This window comes from Bos indicus x Bos taurus, chromosome 1 (assembly GCF_003369695.1).
Source record: "Bos indicus x Bos taurus breed Angus x Brahman F1 hybrid chromosome 1, Bos_hybrid_MaternalHap_v2.0, whole genome shotgun sequence".
Lineage (NCBI taxonomy): Eukaryota > Metazoa > Chordata > Mammalia > Artiodactyla > Bovidae > Bos > Bos indicus x Bos taurus.
This window is the reverse complement of record NC_040076.1, coordinates 82683826-82703856: the sequence shown is the minus strand read 5'-3', so window position 1 is coordinate 82703856 and position 20031 is coordinate 82683826. Positions and strand designations below refer to the sequence as shown.

Below are 20031 nucleotides of genomic sequence, written 5' to 3'. Positions count from 1 at the left end.
CAAACCTAGGGGAGCTTAAAATTTTAAGAGATAAGGCCGAGAGACCTGTCGGGATTTGTAGTCTACGCCGTCGGCGGACGCGCACGCGCAGTTGAGGCCGGGGCGGGGCCGCAACACTGCAGTGAAAGCCGAGGCAGCGGACAGGCGAGCAGGGGGCGGGCGGACATCTTGGGATCCGGAGAGTGGCCGGGCCGGCCGAGCAGAGGGCCGCGGACACCAGGTGAGCTCGGGATCTGGCCGTACGGGGTGAGGGAGGACGCCTCCCTGGCTGCCCAGCTTTGCCGTTCACTGCACTGCGCTACGCGGAAAGCAGCCCACACCCGGGAGTGGCCTCAGGCTTCAGATCAGAAAGGGAGCTGACGGCGGGGCGGGGGAGCCCTGGGCGCGGTTGCAGGACAGGCGTGGAGCGGTGCCCTCCACCTGACCCGCCCGGAGCTTCGCTTGAGAGGGAGACCCTCCTGGAATCCTCCCAGACAGAGACGCCGCGCGGCGGCCCCCTCCCTGAGATCGTGACAACCTCCTAGCCCTCGGCGCTTCCTCCTCCCGGGGCAAGGACAATTCCCCCATCCCCTAGGACGGTGACACCTCTTTGTGCCGCCTCCTTGGACTGTGACAAGCTCCCCACTCTGCGGCACCCTCTCCTTGCAGTTGAGTGACAGCCCCCGCATGCCGTGGAACCATCTTTACCCGTGATGTCCTCCTCCCCGGGGCGAAAAGCCCACCACCCGCGCATGCTTATACACCTGCGTACCACAGCAAGCTACGTCTCCTCAGCTTTCCCTTATTCACCACTATTAGTCTCACCCTGCTGTTTTTTCCTCTTCAAAGCCGTGACCTTTGCCATACTGGAAACTCTTTTCTCCAGGTGCCCCCACCAGCTCTGTTGCTGCTGTGGGCTCACCTGAGTACACTGCCTGGCTGTTGCTGCCAGTCTATCCCTTAACTAAATACTCCTTTCCTGACCTGGGCCCCATCTCTGCTTTGATGCCCTGCCCTCCCTACCACCTGATCCCTGTGAACTTGCTTCTTTGCCCAGGGCTCTACCTCCATTTTGCGCTTTCTCTCCTGGTCTCTGGGACTGAGGAATGGGAAGTGTCCAACCACTTTGAGAGACTTCTCATTCTCTCAGCCTGGGACACCTTGACTGCTATAGTAATACACTTTATTTTCCAGTTTAGAAACTGAAAGTCTCCTAAACTGCCCCTCTTGTGAAATTAACACCAAGGCTAATCCAGGAAATCTAGAATTAAATTAACCCTTTTTCTCCTTGCAAACAATCTAAATCAGTTGGACCCAAGTAATTTAGATAGTTCCGGGATTCTGCCCCTTGTTTTTAGGCATACAGGTCAGAAATGAATTATGTTGCAGGTCTGGAATCAGAATTTTCACTGGAAGGATCTTTAAAAGAGAGGTGGTCAGAAATAACTAATAAGCTGCTTGGGTCACTGAAGTGTAGTCTGTCAGGGCTGGGGCCTTTCTACTCTGCTGTTTTACTTGTTTATTTGACTGCCTGGGAGAGGTTGGAGCAGCACTCCTGGGTTGATGTCAGGGCCTTAGGGCTCTCTTCTCTCCTCCCCAATCCCTGCACACCCTTTCCTAGAATGTTTAGACTTTTGTGAATTAGAGAGCCAGAGGTTCAGGTCCTGCTGCCTTCTCTGAAGGGTAGTGGAGCCTGAGAGACTAGCGCTCCTAAAGTTCTGCCTGGGGGCCCCAGGCCTGAACCAGCTGGAGTAATTCCTACCGCCATTCCTGCACCCGCAGGCAGGCCTTTGCAGTGACTCACCAGCTAGAGCCTGATTGAGAGTCAGCACAGGAAGGGGCCTTGCTGAGCTCAGCGCTGTGAAAGGGGGAGGGGGCTACTCTGGGCTCAGTCCCAGGAAAGGGAGGGTCAGAATGGCCTTAGAATCCTGGGCCTAAGTCCCTCTCCTTTTCTCCCTTCCAGTATGGGATAAACAGGAACTGGGGCCTGGTGAAAGGGAGGGGCTTGGCTAAGAGGACTGTAGGGTCACTTGCTGGAGGGTTGAGTCAGGAAAAAGGCCCAGCCAGTGACTTGGACAGCCCCTTAGGGGACAGGGCTCGGATTCTGCCGCCTTCCCTTACACTGCCCCCATCTATCCTAGGTCTCTTCTCAGAGCGATGGGCTGCGAAGACTGAGCTGCCGCCATGATTGGAGGCTTATTCATCTATAATCACAAGGGGGAGGTGCTCATCTCCCGGGTCTACCGAGATGACATCGGGTGAGTGCCCTGGCTGAGCCAGCTGTGCCCCCACTCCCATCCCTCCTCTCCAGCATGCAGGGCCAGGTCTCTTTCTCCCAGAGGCTTGATCTGGACTATTCCCCACCCCTTGCTGCATCCTGGATGCTCAGCTATTACAGCCTGGTTCCCACTAGGTCTGGTGGTATTGGCCAAGCAGCTAGTTGCTGGCCACTCAGTGGGACCTGTGAAATGGCAGGACCCCCACAGTCCTAGGAACTCCTACCCTTGCTGCCTCCTGTTCCCTGTAGTGACAGACCTAGTTGCTGGAGATGAGTGCTTTTGCTTGAAGGGTTGATCCCTCCTTTGAGAAGGGAGATCTGTCTCTAGCGGGTGGAATTAGTGGTCAGGCTGGCAGTACTAATCTAAGTCTTGCTCTCAAAAGCCCTTGTGGTGAGAGCCTTCACTGGACTTGAAAGCCTCTTCAGGCTGCTGAATCCTCTCCCACTCCCTTTCTCAGGAGTCAGGCTGCTGACTCAGCTGTTTTCAGTTCCTCTGGGCCACTCCAGGAAGAGAGGTGCTGGGCAAGCCTGAGGCATTCTCTGGGTCACCAAGGGATGAGCAGGGAGGCTGTGCTGCTTTCCTGGTCTATCAGAGTAGACCAGGAACAGCTCCTTGTCTGTGTCGTCAGACCTCTACGAGGAGACATAGCCTCACTTACTCTGCCCCACCTGCATGCCACTGACCTTCCCTGACAGAGGGGACTTGTCCTAGCCTCAGGAGCTCTAATGAGATTAGGTTCCTCTGGTTCATGCTGCCCTGTTTTTCTTCCTAGAATTGCTTAGACTAGACAGTCAGAGATGGGCCTGCTACAGTGGCTCCCAGCTTCGTGGCTAATGGGGATAGCCTGGCCTTTGTGCCTGTTTGTTGGGTGGTGGTGGGGCATGAGCTAGAGACATGGCAGTGCCTGGCATGCCTGTACCCATCCACACCCCTCCTCTGGCCCTGGAGGGCCTGGCTGAGCCTACCAGGGCACACACTGTCTTGCATGCCTTGCTGTGCTCTGCACCCCTTGCCTGTTGCCCATCTGCTTCCGCCGCATGGTGTGTGCTGCCCACCCCAGTGTGTTGTGTCTCTAACCCTCTCTCTCGTTACTGTCACTCTCCTCTTCTCGGTGGCGTCATTTCTCTCATCCCATCTCATTGGCTGCTGTAGCAATAGGTAAGCGGCCTGTCAAGCTGCTGCCCAGGCACAGGTGGGTGGGGGGCCCTGCCCCCCCATCACTGTTCTCTTCATTCTTTTTTTCATCCCTGAACTTGCCCTGGAATTAGATCCTGGACAAGCATGGGTGACCCAGCTCTGTGACCCCTTGGCTTTTCCCTTAGTATATTAGAGCCTTCTCTGAAGGCATGCTGGCTTTGCTACCTTCTGGAGGACTCAGCCTTCCCCGCTGGTGGAATGACTGGAGAAGCAGCAGTGTCTCTCTCTTTTCTGGGCCTGGAGCTTACTGAGAAGCTATAGAGGTGGAAGCAGGGAAACTGCAGCCAGGCATGGGAGTCAGGAACATATTTCCTCTAAATCCGATAGACCTCACTTTATTATCTGCCCTACTGTCATCGCCACTTGACTTCCTGTCTCTCATGGCCAGATGTCAGCCTGGCTCTGGCCCTTCTCTTGAGCCCCTGCTGGGAGGAATCTTAGAAACTGGCCCGACAGTTAAGGCATTGGCTTTCGAGTATGTGTCAGGCTTCAGCAGAGAGGAGGGTGGCTATTTGTTAGCAGCTGTGGTTGATCCCCACGGAGTGAGGTTTGCCTGTACTGAGCAGCCTCTGTGCCCTCTTTTCTCTCAGGAGGAATGCAGTGGACGCTTTTCGGGTCAATGTTATCCACGCCCGGCAGCAGGTGCGCAGCCCCGTCACCAACATCGCTCGCACCAGTTTCTTCCACGTTAAACGGTCCAACATCTGGCTGGCAGCTGTCACCAAGCAGAATGTCAATGCTGCCATGGTCTTCGAATTCCTCTATAAGATGTGTGACGTAATGGCTGCATACTTTGGCAAGATCAGCGAAGAGAACATCAAGAACAATTTTGTGCTCATATATGAACTGCTGGACGGTGAGGCTGGTGGGGCAGTGGGTCCAGGGTGGGAAAAAGCCTGGTGGGGCCTGGCCTGGAGGTGGGAGTAGGTCTGAGGCTCGCTCCAGTGCCCTCTAAACTTTGTTTCCTATATGGTCTTTTGAGCCAGGAGGAGGACAGTCCAAATCCAGACCTAAAGACTGATCTGAAGTGAATACAGAAATAGGCTAGCGAGTAGAGGTGGGGGAAGACCGAAAGGTCTTTTGGTGGCTGGTCCTCCTGCTGTTCAGTTAAGCACACTTCATTCTCTTAACCTTGTGGTTTGGGCCTTACTACACTGACTGTCCTACCAGCTTTCCATATCAAGAGCTGCCTCAGAGCCTGGGTTAGGATGTGATATTGCAGGTTCCTCTGGATGTATTGTTTCCTCTGTAGGGTATGATTTAAGTGAACGGAGTCCTTCCACCTTCCCACATCAACACTCTGTATTTTAAGGGCTTAGGGCTTCTGGACTTCTTACCCACTGGCCATGTGACTCTTCTGATTTTTTTCTATTTGAAAAAAATGTAATGTTTTAACTGTTTTCTTATAAAGCATATATTCTAGAGTAAATGCTACAAAGCTAGAAAAACCTTGCTGTAGATGATGCTACAATGTCTTTTAGAGCTATGCTGGCCAGATGTATCCAGGCTGGGGGGATGAGAAGTAGGAGCCTTCAGCTTTTTCTAGGAGCTGATGAATCCCTTCCTTTTGCAGAAATCCTAGATTTTGGCTACCCACAGAACTCGGAGACAGGTGCACTGAAAACCTTCATCACCCAGCAGGGGATCAAAAGCCAGGTACTCATACTGTCCAGGCTATAGTCAAGGTGGAGCCCAGCCGCCCTTCACCCCGGCTGGCCCGCAAGCCTTTTCTGAGCTGACACATGAGCCCATCCCTGATAGGAAGTGCTGGCCTGAGCCTTCTGCCCTGACTGCAGGCCTGTTCTGCTCTGTGTGGCCTTCTCCCACCCCTGGAGCTTGCCAACTCAGCGTTTCTGTTACTGGGAATACAGTGCAAGCAGTTTCCTTCTGTGTTGTGGGGAGTGGGGTGTGGGCTGCTCTGGAGGCTTTGATGTTCCTCAGGAGGAGAGAGCCTGGGCCCCCTTCTAGGATCCAGGCCTTATAGCCTTCTCCTTCTTTTCTGCCTGCCTCTTCACATCTGCACTCATCTGCTGCTTCCTGTGGGCACCGTGTTGGCTCTGTGTTCTCCAGCATCAGGTAAGCTGTTCCCTCAGCTTCCACCCTTGCAGCTTTGCTCAGTTTTCTCCAGGCCCTGCCCCATGGGGGAAGATGGGTCACACGGTGTGGACTAGAAGGCTGAGGGGATGAGGGTGGAGTGGGGATGGAGATAAGAGAATTGAAGGGGGTGAGGAGTGAGGCCTTGTTGTTTGTCTCTGTGCCCCATGTAGACAAAAGAAGAGCAGTCTCAGATCACCAGCCAGGTGACAGGGCAGATTGGCTGGCGGCGGGAGGGCATCAAGTATCGCCGGAATGAGCTCTTCCTGGATGTGCTGGAGAGTGTGAACCTCCTCATGTCCCCGCAAGGTGAGGGCCCTCGCGTGATGAAGCTGGAGGGGAGCCAGGGCAGGATATTGGTCCTGACTCAGCTGCTTCTGGTTATCTGTCCATCACCAGGGCAGGTCCTGAGCGCCCATGTGTCAGGCCGGGTAGTGATGAAGAGCTATCTGAGTGGCATGCCTGAGTGCAAGTTTGGAATGAATGACAAGATCGTCATTGAGAAGCAAGGCAAAGGCACAGCTGATGAAACAAGCAAGAGGTGCCCGAAGCAGGGTAGCTGGTGGGAGAGGGTGGACCTTGGACGGCTGAGCAGAGCCTGGTGAATCACAGGTTCCTTCTAGATTGCATGTCTGCAGTAATGCAAACTCTTACTTCCCAAGGGTGTGCTTGGCTGGTTGCTCTTAGTATTTGTGTTGAAGAGATGAGGGGGTTGTCCTCACCCTACTCAGAGTAAGCCCCTTTTTTTGGTCCCAAGGACCAAGATTCTTCGTACATACTGATGGCCTCTGCCCAGTGTGCCTGAAACTTTTGTGTTCCACACAGCAAAACTCTCAAAAGATAATGAGTTTGCAAAGCTTCCACTCATCCGTAACTCTAGGAAAGGGACCCCCAAGTGAGAAACCTGCATTCTGGCAGCTTTCCATAGGTTACAGTGCAAGCCTTGTCCAGGCTGTTGCAGCCTTTGTGGGTGGGGTAGTCTCCCAGCCCGACTCACTGCTGCCATCCTTGTATACCAACAAGACCTTCTATCCCTGCTTGCAGCGGGAAGCAATCAATTGCCATTGATGACTGCACCTTCCACCAGTGTGTGCGACTCAGCAAGTTTGATTCTGAACGCAGCATCAGCTTTATCCCACCAGATGGAGAATTTGAACTCATGAGGTGCCAATGGGGTGTGAGGAGCAGGGGTTGCTATTGGCAGAGAGCGGGGAGAGGGGGGAGGACAGGCTCTGCTGTGCCAACCTAAAGCTGTCACACCCCTGAAGGTATCGCACCACCAAGGACATCATCCTTCCTTTTCGCGTGATCCCACTAGTTCGGGAAGTGGGACGCACCAAGTTGGAGGTCAAGGTGGTCATTAAGTCCAACTTCAAACCCTCACTACTGGCTCAGAAGATTGAGGTGAGGATAAGGGGCTTAGGGAGGAGGAAGCACTTGTCTCTAAGAATAAAGGCAGGTGATGTCAGGATTCAACAGAGCTCCCTGACATGTGTGTCACTTCCAGGTGCGGATCCCAACCCCACTGAACACTAGTGGGGTGCAGGTAATCTGCATGAAGGGGAAGGCCAAGTATAAGGCCAGTGAGAACGCCATCGTGTGGAAGTGAGTCTTTCCTTCATGAGGGCACAATAGGGCTCAAGAAACCTTCGTGTACCCTCTTGTTAAGTGTCACCTTTTGTGCGCGCACGTGTGTGTGTGTGTGTGTGTGTGTGTGTGTGTGTGTGTGTGTGTATTGGGCGAGTGGGGGTGACTGCTTCTCCTGGAGCCCCGGTTGTGTTCTCATCCATTGTACCTCTGTGCAGTTGTGCACATGCCTGCACTGGGGTACCTGCATGCATGCTTTGTCATGATTCTTTAATGTTTCCCCATTTGCCCTTGTACCTCTGTGAAGTAGAGAGCAAGGGATAGCTTGGCCATGTGTCTAAGCAGAAACTGCATGCAGCCCGCAGTGCTAAAGGAATAACAGACCCAAGGTTTCATAGCAAGAGGTTATCAGAGTCCTCAGCACCTTGCCTTGCCCTGGCACCTCCCCTGAGCTTCTGGGTTCTTTTCCCCCCACAACCTCCTTAAAGGGGCATCAACCCCCCTTGAAGCTTTTCTTAGCTACTAGGGGCCCGTGCTGCCTGTTGACCCTGTGTTTCCAGGATCAAGCGCATGGCAGGCATGAAGGAATCGCAAATCAGCGCTGAGATTGAGCTGCTGCCCACCAACGACAAGAAGAAATGGGCTCGACCCCCCATTTCAATGAACTTTGAGGTACGGCAGAGAAGGGGCCTAGAGCAATGTGTGCTAGGAAAGACCTTAGAAATCCTTCCAGTCTACCTCTGCACCTACCACCTTGCTGATGATGAAACTGAGACCCCTGAGAGGTGATTTCAGTTCACAGACCCATTCCTTCCCCTGCAGGCTTCCTCCTAGAAATTGATATTCACACTGACAAAAATCTTTGACTTCCTTTGGCTGGTCATAAAACAATTCTTAGGAAAAACTGAGATTGCTTGCATGCTCAGTAAGACACAAGACAGGAAAATGGGCTGACTTTGCTTTATGCACATTAAACATGTAATTTTTTCCACCTTACTGTTTAAGTCCATAAAACTGAGCAGGATAAGTATATTTTAAGGTAGGTCTTTGGTTGCTGTCACCTCCTGATTAAAGGAACTGATTCAGGTCATCACAGGCAGGGCCTGACTTCAAACCCAAATCATAGATTGCTAGTTATGCTTTCTTCTTTAGTAGCCTCTTAGAGGACCTCTCACCATCCCAGCTTCCCAGAGCTTCTTTCAGGGTCCCAGTCATTCAAACCCTTCTAGTAGAGAGAGGAGGTAGGGCAGGGCTGTGGAACTTCCCCAAGGAGACTGGCTATGAAAGGAAGGCCACATCCCTAACTGGAGCTATCCCTTGCCCAGGTGCCATTCGCACCTTCTGGTCTCAAGGTGCGCTACTTGAAGGTGTTTGAACCGAAGCTGAACTACAGCGACCACGATGTCATCAAATGGGTGCGCTACATTGGCCGCAGCGGCATTTATGAGACCCGCTGCTAGCTGCCTGGTGGCCGCTAGCCCACCTCCCCACCCACCCTCTTCCACAGGTCTGGGTGCCCTTGGCCACCACACATCAGTGTCTCCTCCCTCCTGCTTTGCTGCCTGCCCTTTGCACTAGCCCCCGAGTCTAGGTCTGGACCAACCACATTGCAAGTGGGACTGGTGGAGCAGTCCCTGGGCTCCCTGAATGGGGTGGTTTCAGAGGCTCCTGCTCCACCATCCATCTGCCTGCCCTAGCCCACTGCCAGGCTCTTGAGTTCTGTGACCAAAGCCAAGTGGGCTCCTTCTCCTCCCCTCTCCTATGGCCACATCTCTGGAGTGGGAGGGTTGGCTGCCCCTCACCTCGGAGCTCCCCCAAAGGCCAGTAACGGATCCCCAGCCCTCAATTCCTACTCTGCTTTGGGATAGTGTGAGCTTCATTTTGTACACGTGTGACTTCGTCCAGTTATAAACCTAATAAACTCTGTAGAACGGAGCTGCTGGCTAAGTGTTGAAGTGGGAGCTACAGTGGAGAGGGTTTGGTGGGACTGCCCCTCCCCTGTCTTAACTCAGCCTTGAGTGGAATTCTCTTCTAAACTCTTTTGTCATATCTTAATTGTTATGTCCCTCAGGGCCAACCAAGCCCTTACCCTAACAGGTATTTCCCCCAGAACGCCCTCTGATAGCCTCAAGGGCAAGCAGCCCCACCTGGCCCCAGTTCCCTGAAGGTAGAGATTCTTACCTAAAACCATTCTCAGTTTTAGGCAGGTATTTTTCTAATTAGCAGAGATTAAGGAAGGTGTACATTTGGTCTTCCCAGCCATCCTTAGAAACTGACTGACTTCTTAATTTTATCCTCTTCCCAGTTACTCAAGCTTCCCAGACCTTGGTGGGTATGTTGTAAAAAGGAAAAATTTCACTCTTCCCGGGCCTCTTACGGGCTGCCCCCGCCCCCCATGGCTGAGGGGTTAAGAATCACCTGCAATGCAGGAGACCAGGCTTCGATCCTGTGTCAGCAAGATTCCCTGGTGGAGGAAATGGCAACCCACTCCAGTATTCTTGCTTGGAAAATCCCATGGACAGAGGAGCCTGGCAGGCTACATACAATCCATGGGGTCACTGAACAGGCAGGCAGGCCTCTTAGATAATTCCTCCCTCCATGCCTTCCCCTTGCCAAAGAATTGTGTGAACAGGACCCTGAGGGGAATGCTCCATATTCTGCTAATGTGTTAGAGCAAAGATCTGCCATCCCCAGTTTTCCCTTGCTTGGTCTCTGCCTTTTTAAACCTAAGAAATCTATTAAGAAAATTTCAAACAAGTAGAAAATATATAATGAACTCCCATCATAGTGGTTCAACTTGTGATTAGCTCTTTAATGTCACATCCAATCTGTGTTCATGCTTAAGTGTCCTACAAAAAAACTGTCACAACTTACATCTGGATCCAAACAAGGTTCCTTGATTGGTGGATGCTTCTTAAATCTTAAAAGCCACAGGTTCTCCCTCAGCTTTTGCAGTGTTGTTGAAGAAACCAGATAGTTCTGTAGTTGCCGTTAGAATTCCACTTTCCCTGTGTTTCAAATAAAATGGAAATCTTGTAATATTCCTCAATGACAAAACGATGAATGGGTGTGACTTTGACAATTTTGGAGCCAGTTTGGAAGAATATTCACATTAAATGTGAAGCGGTAGCATTTTGAGGAAATGCCTAACTTCTACCTGAGAGAAACACTGAAAGGCAATACCCTTTTACGGTCACTTACTGAGACTCAAGTTGCGGAGAAGTCTGCTTTGGGTGTAGGTTGGGAATAATAAATACTAATGAAATTACACAGACCTTGTCGATCTGGTTTTCTTGCCCACTGGCGGTCAGTGAGGTAGTGCCCGGGGGTGATGGAAGACCCAAAGGGCGTTATTCGCTTAAGTCTGTTGAGCCGTCAAGTGTGAGAGGTCGCGGGCGGGCTGGCTACCTGATCAAGACAAGCAGCCCGTAGGGCCTGAAAACCGAACAAAATCCGCGACTGCACAAAAAGGCGCCAGAGGCTTCTGAGAACTCAGGCACCAGCGTGAGTCAGCAATGCTCTCAGCGGGCTCCAAAATGGACAAGCACGCAGCGGCTGACGCGTTTCTGGGGAACATGTAGAATCTAGTAAGGCCAAAGTGCTTTATCGACCGCCCTTCTCGGGAGGTTCCCTTCATGGCCTGATAAACCGCGAGCTTCCCTGCACCCCGCCCTCGCCGCCTGCAGGATCTCCACCTCCCAGAAGTCTGAGAACCGCACATGTGGCTAATTCTTTCGTGGAAAAAGAGTCGCGCAAGCGCAGAGAGTGCGTCTCGGCATGGACTCTGAGCGGCGCTTGCGTACGGTACCGCCAGCTCCGTTTGCCCCGCCCACCGGGCTCTGCGCACTCCGCGCCTTTCTTACGTCACCGTTTCGCATGCGCTTTGGAAGGAAGGGCGAGCTTTCGGGGCACCGGTAGGAGGCGGGCCTTGACCGGGGTCTCACAGCGACTGCGCGGACGGGAGCCCGACTGGAACATGGCGACTTGCGCTGAAATCCTGCGGAGCGAGTTCCCCGAAATTGACGGACAGGTCTTCGACTACGTGACGGGTGAGCCGAACCGAATCAACGCGCTGGGGATGCCGAAGTGGAAGTCAGGGCGGGGGGAAGTACTAAGGCAGAGCAGTGGCGGGGACCGCCGCTAGGCCTCTCCTCTGTGTGACCTCTTGTCCCGAGGACCAGTTGGGTCTGGAGCCCGGACTGGGGCCGCAGTACGGGGACCAAAACTACTTGTATGTCCACCTTACCTGGTATCTTCCTCGTGTCTTGACATGCCCTCCCTAGGCGTCTTGCACAGCGGCAGTGCGGACTTCGAGTCTGTGGATGACCTGGTGGAAGCTGTGGGGGAACTGTTGCAGGAGGTGTCCGGGGACAGCAAGGATGACGCGGGCATCAGGGCCGTGTGCCAGCGCATGTACAACACTCTGCGCCTGTACGTGCCAGGGCAGGGGGATTCGTGGGGGAGATGGGAGAGCGGACGGCCAGGTGACAAGACGTGAGAGAACAAGGTCTGATGGCCATAGAGCTTTTTCCTCCTCTTCTAACCCATTGCTTTCTATCCCTACCCTCAAGGGCGGAACCACAGACGCAGGGAAACAGCCAGGTGCTGCTAGACGCCCCCATCCAGTTGTCAAAGATAACAGAGAACTACGGTGAGAGAGAGGGAAGATTGAACTAGCTGCCTTACGTCCTCCACCCCCTAGCCATCTGCCCTCTGGGGCTCAGGACTCTTCTTACCTCTTTTCCACAGGACAAGGTTGTAGGAGTTAGTTGATGTCTTTACTGAGGGCAAATGAGCCATTAATAAAGGGATTAAGATTGGGGAGGTCTCCAAGCTCTTGGGTGTGGTAGGACCCATGGGTCTTGGAGCTGGACAGATTTAGGTTCACTTCCCAATTTTGCAGCTTACTAACCTACTGCATGATCTTGTAGGAGTTGCTTAACTGCTCCTAGCCGCTGTATCCTTAATCTGTGAGTTGAGTTTTTAAGTGTTGAGAGAATTGATACCTATCTCCAGGATTTGTAAAGCTTTCCTTTAAATGTATGTGTCTGTGTCTGATTCATGTTAGCCACTGAAAATGTTAGTTTCCGTTCCCTTAGGGAGAAGGTGACTGCTTTTCTTATCGCTTACAGACTGTGGCACCAAACTTCCAGGTCTGCTAAAGAGGGAACAGTCCTCGGTGAGGAGGGAGAGGAAGAAGAAAGGGAGGGGTCTGTGTCTATGGTGGGGGTGAGAGTTGACTGTTTCTAAATATTGGAGTATATTCCTGGGGCATTTCTGATTGACTTTCCCTGAGTCCTTGAGCCTACACCATAGGATGAAATGCATTATGTTTGGACTCTTAGACGGTGAATGCAAAGAAGCTAGAGAAAGCTGAGGCTCGACTGAAGGCAAAGCAGGAGAAGCGCTCAGAGAAGGACACACTCAAGACCAGCAGCCCTCTGTGAGTTAGTGAAAAGGGCTGAGAAGAGAGCAGAGCAGTCCCTATTGAGATGGAAGGCTGCTTGGGAGTGCTAAAAGCCATCCATTTCTCCCTTTAAGAGTCTTGGAAGAGGCATCAGCCAGCCAGGCAGGCAGCCGAAAGGAAAGTCGGTTGGAATCATCTGGAAAGAACAAATCCTACGATGTGCGAATTGAGAACTTTGATGTGTCTTTTGGAGATAGGTGAGGGAGTGGCTGTGGGGGAGTGGGGCTGACTTTTTTTTTTTTTTTTTTACAGTTAAAGGAGAATTTGGAGCGGTGAAATGGGGCTAAAAATAGTTAGGTTTCTTGTGTTATACTTGCTGTGTAGCTATCTCTAGAGCCCCCTTTGTCGTCTTCCTGCTACCCGTACAGGGTTCTGCTGGCTGGAGCAGATGTGAACCTAGCATGGGGCCGCCGCTATGGCCTGGTGGGTCGGAATGGGCTAGGGAAGACAACGCTGCTGAAGATGCTGGCCACCAGGAGCCTGCGGGTTCCAGCCCACATTTCCCTGCTGCATGTGGAGCAAGAAGTTGCTGGAGATGACACCCCTGCCCTGCAGAGTGTGCTGGAGAGTGACACGGTGCGAGAAGACCTCCTGCATCGGGAGCGGGAGCTCAACGCCCAGATTGCCGCTGGCAGGTGAGGGCTCCCTGGGACAGACTGACCAGCAGCAGCTGTGCTTCGCAGAGTGCCTGCCATGCTGGCACAATCCGCCATTTGAATACCCATCCTAGTAAGCAGCAGGGCTTAGAGTTTGGCTCGGTGGTGCTGTGCATTCCTTGTTCCTGGCATGGTGGCCGTTGCCCTCACTGCTGTGAGCAAGTCCTTCCTGTGCTCTGTTCCTGTCCCAGCAACAGTGCAGCCAGTAGCCTGCTTTGCAGCTGTCCTGAGGTGCAGGATAAAGTAGTAAACTTCTCCCGCTCAGCCTGATTGCTCTTCCCCCCATTCCTAGGGCTGAGGGTTCACAAGCTGCACAGCTGGCAGAAATCTATGCCAAGTTGGAGGAGATCGAGGCTGACAAAGCACCTGCCAGGTATTTAAAATTCCCTTCCTTCCTTCAGATTTTATCTTTCCTTTCTGTTACCTGTTCCAATCAGGTTCTTTGATTTCTTTACTCCTAGAGCATCAGTCATTCTTGCTGGGCTTGGCTTTACCCCCAAAATGCAGCAGCAGCCCACCCGGTGAGTGGCCCTTACCATTCTTGGCTCTGAACACTGTTGACTGTGCCTCTGCCTCTTCTCGTGAACACTCGCCCCTGATGCAGCTCTGTCTCTTTAGGGAGTTCTCAGGTGGCTGGAGGATGAGACTGGCCCTGGCCCGGGCTCTATTTGCTAGGTGAGTCCCCTGGACCTGTATGTGGATACTATGGAAGATGAGCTTGTCTCTTGGGAGGTGGCGACAAGTCGCTGACCTGAAACCTCAAACCATGCATTCTTCTTTTCCATAGGCCAGATCTGCTGCTGTTAGATGGTGAGTTTGAAATGCAGCACTCTGACCTTGGGGTGCAGAAGGGTGGCATTGTCCAAGTTTCCAGTTCTCTGGCCCTTCAATCCCAAACATGTCCTCCCCCGCTTTTCCAGAACCCACTAACATGCTGGATGTAAGGGCCATCCTGTGGCTGGAGAATTATTTGCAGGTGAGTGCCTCCAGGTGTGGAGCAGGTCTGGGGAGTGTCTGTCTCCAAGGCCTCTGGGGTTTGGGAGCTGATTGCCCTCCCAAACTGGGCCTGCCATCCTGTGACCCCCTCAGACGTGGCCCTCCACAATCCTGGTCGTCTCCCACGACCGCAACTTCCTGAATGCCATAGCCACAGACATCATCCACCTGCACAGCCAGCGGCTGGATGGTTACCGAGGAGACTTTGAGACCTTCATCAAGAGCAAGCAGGAGCGACTGCTCAATCAGCAGCGTGAATATGAGGCCCAGCAACAGTATCGCCAGCATATCCAGGTGGGAGAGCAGGCAGGACTGGGGACCCACCCCATCCCATGGGTACTAGAGTCGTGGGGGGTGAGGGAGCTGAATATGCCTGAACTTGTCCACTTGTAGGTTTTTATTGACCGTTTTCGCTACAATGCCAACAGAGCCTCCCAAGTGCAGAGCAAACTCAAGATGCTGGAGAAACTGTGAGTACAGTGTCCCTGACTGGGCCCTGACTCCTCTCATTTTGTAGGGAATGCCTACAGTTCTCATCTTAGCCTCCCCTTCTAGATCTCTCCTTTCCTACAAATCCACTTTTAACTTCCTTCCCTGCAGGAAGGCATCTTGCCCCCAGACCTCGGCAACCATCAGTCTACTTTCAGTCTGTATATATTTGCTAATTCTGAACATTTCATATAGACAGATTCCTCCCTGTGACCTTTTTTTTATGTCTGGCTTCTTTCGCATAATGTCATGTTTTTGAAGTTCATCATGTAGCCTGGATTAGTACTTCACTCCTTTTCCTGGCCAGATAATATTTCATTGCACAGTTACTCCACATTTTGTTTAATGATTCATCAGGTGGTGGACATTTGGATTGTTTTCCGTTTTGGGCTGTTAGGAATAATAATGCTGCTATGAACAAGTTTTTGTGTGGACATATGTTTTCTATTCTCTTGGGTACAGAGCTAGGAGTGGAATTGCTGGGTTATGTAATAATTCTATGTTTAAGATTTTGAGGGATTGCCAAACTTTTTAACAGCAGCTGCACCATTTTACGTTCCTACCAGCAGTATATGAGGATTCCAATTTCTCCGCCTCTTTGCCAGCATTTATTATGTCTTTTGAAGTGTAGCCCTCCTAGTGGATGTGAAGTGATATCTCTTTGAAATCTTGATTTGTATTTCCCTTGTGACTAATGATGTTGAGCTTTGGAGGCATTTTTTACTGAAGTATAGTTGATGTGCAATATTATGTGTTTCAAGTGTACAACATAGTGATTCACAATTTTTAAAGATCATGTTCCATTTTTACTTATAAAATATTGACTATATTCTCTGTGTTGTGTAATAAGTATATCGTTGTAGCTTATTTTATACTTAGGAGTTTGTATCTCTTAATTCTTTACCCTAGTCTTGCTCCTCCCTCCCTCTCCTCTACCCACTGGTAACCACTGGTTTATTCTCTATATCTGTGAATCTGTTTTTTTAGATTTTAGTTTTTTAGATTCCATATATAAGTGATATCATACAGTATTTCTTTTTCTCTTGACTGATTTCACTTAGCATAGTCTTCAAGTCCGTTTATTACAAATGGCAAAATTTCATTCTGTTTTTATGGCTGAGTTGTTATTCAGTCACTAAGTCGTGTCTGACTCTTTGCAACCCCAGGGACTACAGCACCCCAGGCTTTTCTGTCCTTCACTGTCTCCCAGAGTTTGCTCAAATTGTTGTTCGTGAGTTGTTGATGCTATCTAACCATCTCATCCTCTACTGCCCCCTTCTTCTGTTGGCCTTCAGTCTTTCCCAGCATCAGGGTCTTTTCCAATGGATCGGCTTTTTGCATCAGGTGGCCAAAGTATTGAAGCTTCAGCCTCAGCATCAGTCCTTCCAGTGAATATTCAGGCTTGATTTCCCTTAGGATTGACTGGTTTGATCTTAGTAGTCCAAAGGACTCTCAAAAGTCTTCTCTAGCACCACAATTCAAAAGTATCAGTTCTTTGATGCTCAGCCTGTTTTATGATCCAACTCTCACATTCATACATGGCTACTGGAAAAACCATAGCTTTGACTCTACAGACCTTTGTCAACACATTGTATATGTGTGTGTATATGTATATCCATTCATCTGTGGATGGATGGACACTTAGGTTGTTTCTTTGTCTTGGCTATTGTAAACAATATAGCTGTAAACACAAGGATACGTGTATCTTTTCCAATCAGTATTTTTTTTTTTTCAGTTATATACCCAAAAGAGTATTGGAAGTTTAATCTTGAAGCAACATTTCTAGACATACAGGTGGTAGGGGAGCTTAAAATCGTAAGACTTAGGATCTTGTGACATTGAAACATATAGTATATTAACTGGGAAAACAAAAACCTACCCCCCCAAAAAAACCTCTGTTCTTTTCGGCATATGTATTACTTGTATGATAAGAACAAATCCATTTTTTAAAGTCACAAATCTAGTCTGTCTCCTCTCTCCTCAGACCAGAGCTGAAACCTGTGGATAAGGAGCTGGAGGTAGTGATGAAGTGAGTGCTGGGTCAGAGGGGCAGGTGGGGAAGCTCTTGTTTCTGGGGCTGCCCTCAGGCTCATCATCCCACCTCCTGCAGGTTCCCCGATGGATTTGAGAAGTTCTCACCACCAATCCTGCAACTGGATGAGGTGGACTTCTACTACGACCCAAAGCATGTCATATTCAGCCGTCTCTCCGTCTCTGCCGATCTTGAATCCCGCATCTGTGTGGTATGGCTACCATCTCTGTTCTGTGAGCTGGGAGTGAACTCTCCCAGTGTGGAGATTGTATTGTGGATTGGTCACGTGGGAGGGAAGGTCCACAGGAGTAGGAGTCAGAGCCTGGGCCGAGGACTTCACTGTACTTGTCCTGGTCCCTCTTCCAGCCTCACAGGGCCACTCTGCAGCATAGATAGAGAGCCTGGCCTGTGGTGTTTTATAAGTACTTAGAGCAGTACTTTATCTTACTGGTCTCAGCTCTGAGTGTCCTCCTAACTGGAACATAGAGGAGAGAGCATGGCTCAGGGTCAGACTTGGGATGTTAACTCTGCTATTTCTTAGCTTGGTTACTAAGCAGACTTCTCATTCTTAAAAGAGAGATAACATCCAGCTTGCTCTGCTATTGGGAGAATTAATTCCCTTGCACTTAGTGGGTACTTGGGTATTGGTGCCCTTCACAGCTTTACTGTTTCCTTCATTTTTTCTCTACAGTTCCTTAAAAATATTTTTTTTTAGTTGTTGGAGTCATTGGGACTATCTGGGATCTATTCTCATCTCCTCTGCTTCTGTATCGCACTCAGGGATGCTCTTTATATACTCATGTGTCATCTTACAGGTTGGGGAGAATGGGGCTGGGAAGTCTACCATGCTGAAGTTGCTTATGGGGGACCTGACACCTGTTCGGGGCATCAGACATGCTCACAGGTAGGGCCCACACCTCCGCTTTCCAACCCCTCCTGTGCTGTAGCTACACTCCTTTATGGTCATTGCCTTCCATCCCCTCTCCTCCTTCCCATCTGTCTGCAGGAATCTGAAGATTGGCTATTTCAGCCAGCACCACGTGGAGCAGCTGGACCTGAACGTCAGTGCTGTGGAACTGCTAGCACGCAAGTTCCCTGGTGCGTTAGGGATTTGAGCTGAGGAAAGAGGGCTGGGCCTGACACCTCCCCCTAGGCTTACCTTGGGTTGCTGAGTCTGGGTGTAAGGATGTGGGCATTGGGGGTGGGGCTGGGTGGATGGTGAAGGGAGGGAGTTGGGCCTGGAACCCATACGGTGGGGTGGGGCCTATTGCAGGACGGCCTGAGGAGGAGTACCGTCACCAACTGGGCCGGTATGGCATCTCTGGAGAACTGGCCGTGCGCCCTGTTGCCAGTTTGTCTGGGGGCCAGAAGAGCAGGGTGGCCTTTGCTCAGATGACCATGCCCTGGTGAGCCGCCTTGACTAGAGCTTTTGCCCTCCACTTTCCTGCTCTTGCCCAGTGGAAAATGATTGTCTTGCCTTGGTAGCAGAGCTCATTTTCTCCCAGCCCCCTAACTTCCCACCTTTCTGGGTTCTGCCTTCCAGTCCCAACTTCTACATTCTGGATGAACCCACAAACCACCTGGATATGGAGACCATTGAGGCTCTGGGCCGTGCTCTCAACAACTTCAGGGTGAGTGTACCTTCACACTGCCCACTCTTTCCTGGGCCTCAGCACGCCTTTGGGCCCCTCTGAGAGCCCCACGGTCTCTGTCTTGCAGGGTGGTGTGATTCTGGTGTCCCATGACGAGCGCTTCATCCGGTTGGTGTGCCGGGAGCTGTGGGTGTGCGAAGGAGGCGGCGTCACCCGGGTTGAGGGGGGATTTGATCAGTACCGAGCTCTTCTCCAGGAACAGTTCCGCCGTGAGGGCTTCCTCTAGGGCCACGAGGCTGAGGACTGTGCCCAGGACATGGACTGTCTTTCAGACCCCTGGGCCACCATGTAGGCAGCCATCTCCTGCCACGAACTTCCCCCAACTTTGGGGACAGCCTTATTCATAAATCTCTCTTTTTGACTGGAGCATCCTCTGCACAACCCGGGAGCCCCACCTAAGGGTCTTTGAGGACTGGTCCTCCAAGGGGAAGGGAGTGGGGGCGCTGCCCTCCCACTGTCCCCGCTGCAACTGGGCTCTGAGTGGCCACTGTGTAAATTAAATATCCCTGCATCTCCCTTGCTCACTCTGCTGCTCCTGGTGCAGGGCTGCAGTGTTCGCCCATGGTTAAGGAGTGCAGTCTCTGATTTGGCATTTTCCTGTGACATTTGTGTCCGTCGTGTGGAGGAGGCCATGGAAGCATCACTGTTGTCCCTGGGGGGAGATGTCATCAAAGCCGCTGGGGGTCGACCTTGCAGTGGACCAAGCTTATAATGAAGGGCAGTGTATTCCATCACTGCAGTGCTGTGCTCTCCAGCCAAGGCTTAGCTAAGGGGTCTGGGCTCTTCTGTCTCAGCCCCACTGCTTGAGCGAGTAAGCTGATTCTGCAACCTGGCCTCAGACATGGTTTGCCAACTGCTTTCTCCAGTGATCTCTGGCCCAGCCTCACTCTACTTCTCTGAATTGGACCATTTGGGGCCAAAGAGAAAAGTGAGAAACTGTCCCCATTTTGCTTGAGTGGTTTTGTGTTCCTTATTTTTTCTCTTAACCACATAGGAGAGGCCTGGGAAGTAGGGAATTGAGAATGGAGTCTAAGGCAAAGAAAAAGAACATCTTGGTTTCAAATTAACCAGTGTTTAAATGGGGAGAGGGGGTTGTTTAACAGAAGTAGTATGATTTATAAATATTATTTCCTGGATACTCAGCCACTGTATGTAATTGTCGTGCAGAAGACACTAAAATTGCTTTCCTCTTAATGACCGGAGAAACCAGCATCAACAGAAGGAACTTGTCGGCTTCGTGGAGAATTGTCATCACAAAGTTCAACCAAGGGATCTTAACCCAGCCACTGCGGGTCGTGTGATACAGGTCACTGGGGAGGAGACACCTGTCTGGGGGTAAAGGAGAATAAACCTGGAAGGCTCTGCACCAGTGGACTGCTGCACAGCCAGCAGGAAGGGTCACTAAATCTTCCTGCTTCCTCAGCCCCTGTCTCAGGAGTCCTCAAGATGTGGTGTTCTAGGCATGTCTCTGGCCACATGCATGCTCATGGTTCCAAGGACCACAGGCCCCATCACTCTCTTCCAACCTCAGACCTGCATGTGGGCCAGTTGGGGCCATCCGGGGTAGGGTCTGTGCATCCCTGTTTGTCAGCCCCTTCACCCC

The 20031-nt window shown here is 51.4% G+C and overlaps 2 protein-coding genes and 1 long non-coding RNA gene across 5 annotated transcripts; 2 read left to right on the top strand and 1 right to left on the bottom strand.

The window, feature by feature from the left end:
- Positions 1-24: 24 nt before the first annotated feature.
- AP2M1 (adaptor related protein complex 2 subunit mu 1) lies at positions 25-9071 on the top strand. 2 transcript variants are annotated; one of them, XM_027539594.1, is made up of 12 exons: positions 94-220; positions 2121-2237; positions 4046-4311; positions 5029-5111; positions 5526-5531; positions 5723-5858; positions 5949-6090; positions 6594-6713; positions 6818-6953; positions 7057-7154; positions 7697-7808; positions 8462-9071. In XM_027539594.1, exons 2-12 carry the CDS (start codon positions 2164-2166, stop codon positions 8594-8596), a joined length of 1308 nt encoding a protein of 435 aa, XP_027395395.1. In that variant the 5' UTR covers positions 94-220; positions 2121-2163; the 3' UTR covers positions 8597-9071. The 2 variants fall into 2 exon arrangements, with proteins under 2 accessions (XP_027395405.1, XP_027395395.1); XM_027539604.1 differs by lacking the exon at positions 5526-5531 and having other exon boundaries at positions 25-220.
- An 850-nt stretch (positions 9072-9921) lies between these two features.
- Positions 9922-11114, bottom strand: LOC113891504. The gene is made up of 2 exons (XR_003510777.1): positions 10412-11114; positions 9922-10144 (listed from the first exon to the last, which is right to left on the bottom strand). It is a non-coding gene; the product is annotated as an uncharacterized LOC113891504 (long non-coding RNA).
- Positions 11077-19794, top strand: ABCF3 (ATP binding cassette subfamily F member 3). Of its 2 annotated transcripts, XM_027539572.1 has the most exons (21): positions 11077-11185; positions 11420-11567; positions 11708-11787; positions 12269-12315; positions 12482-12579; positions 12678-12800; positions 12972-13238; positions 13552-13632; positions 13721-13780; positions 13878-13934; positions 14047-14069; positions 14180-14235; positions 14349-14549; positions 14649-14725; positions 16729-16773; positions 16855-16987; positions 17592-17680; positions 17783-17874; positions 18050-18182; positions 18320-18407; positions 18496-19794. In XM_027539572.1, the coding sequence occupies exons 1-21, from the start codon at positions 11113-11115 to the stop codon at positions 18652-18654; spliced, it is 2130 nt and encodes a 709-aa protein (XP_027395373.1). In that variant the 5' UTR covers positions 11077-11112; the 3' UTR covers positions 18655-19794. The 2 variants fall into 2 exon arrangements, with proteins under 2 accessions (XP_027395373.1, XP_027395381.1); XM_027539580.1 differs by lacking the exons at positions 11077-11185; positions 11420-11567; positions 11708-11787; ... (1 more) ...; positions 12482-12579; positions 12678-12800 and having other exon boundaries at positions 13139-13227; positions 13525-13632.
- The last annotated feature ends 237 nt before the right edge of the window (positions 19795-20031 follow it).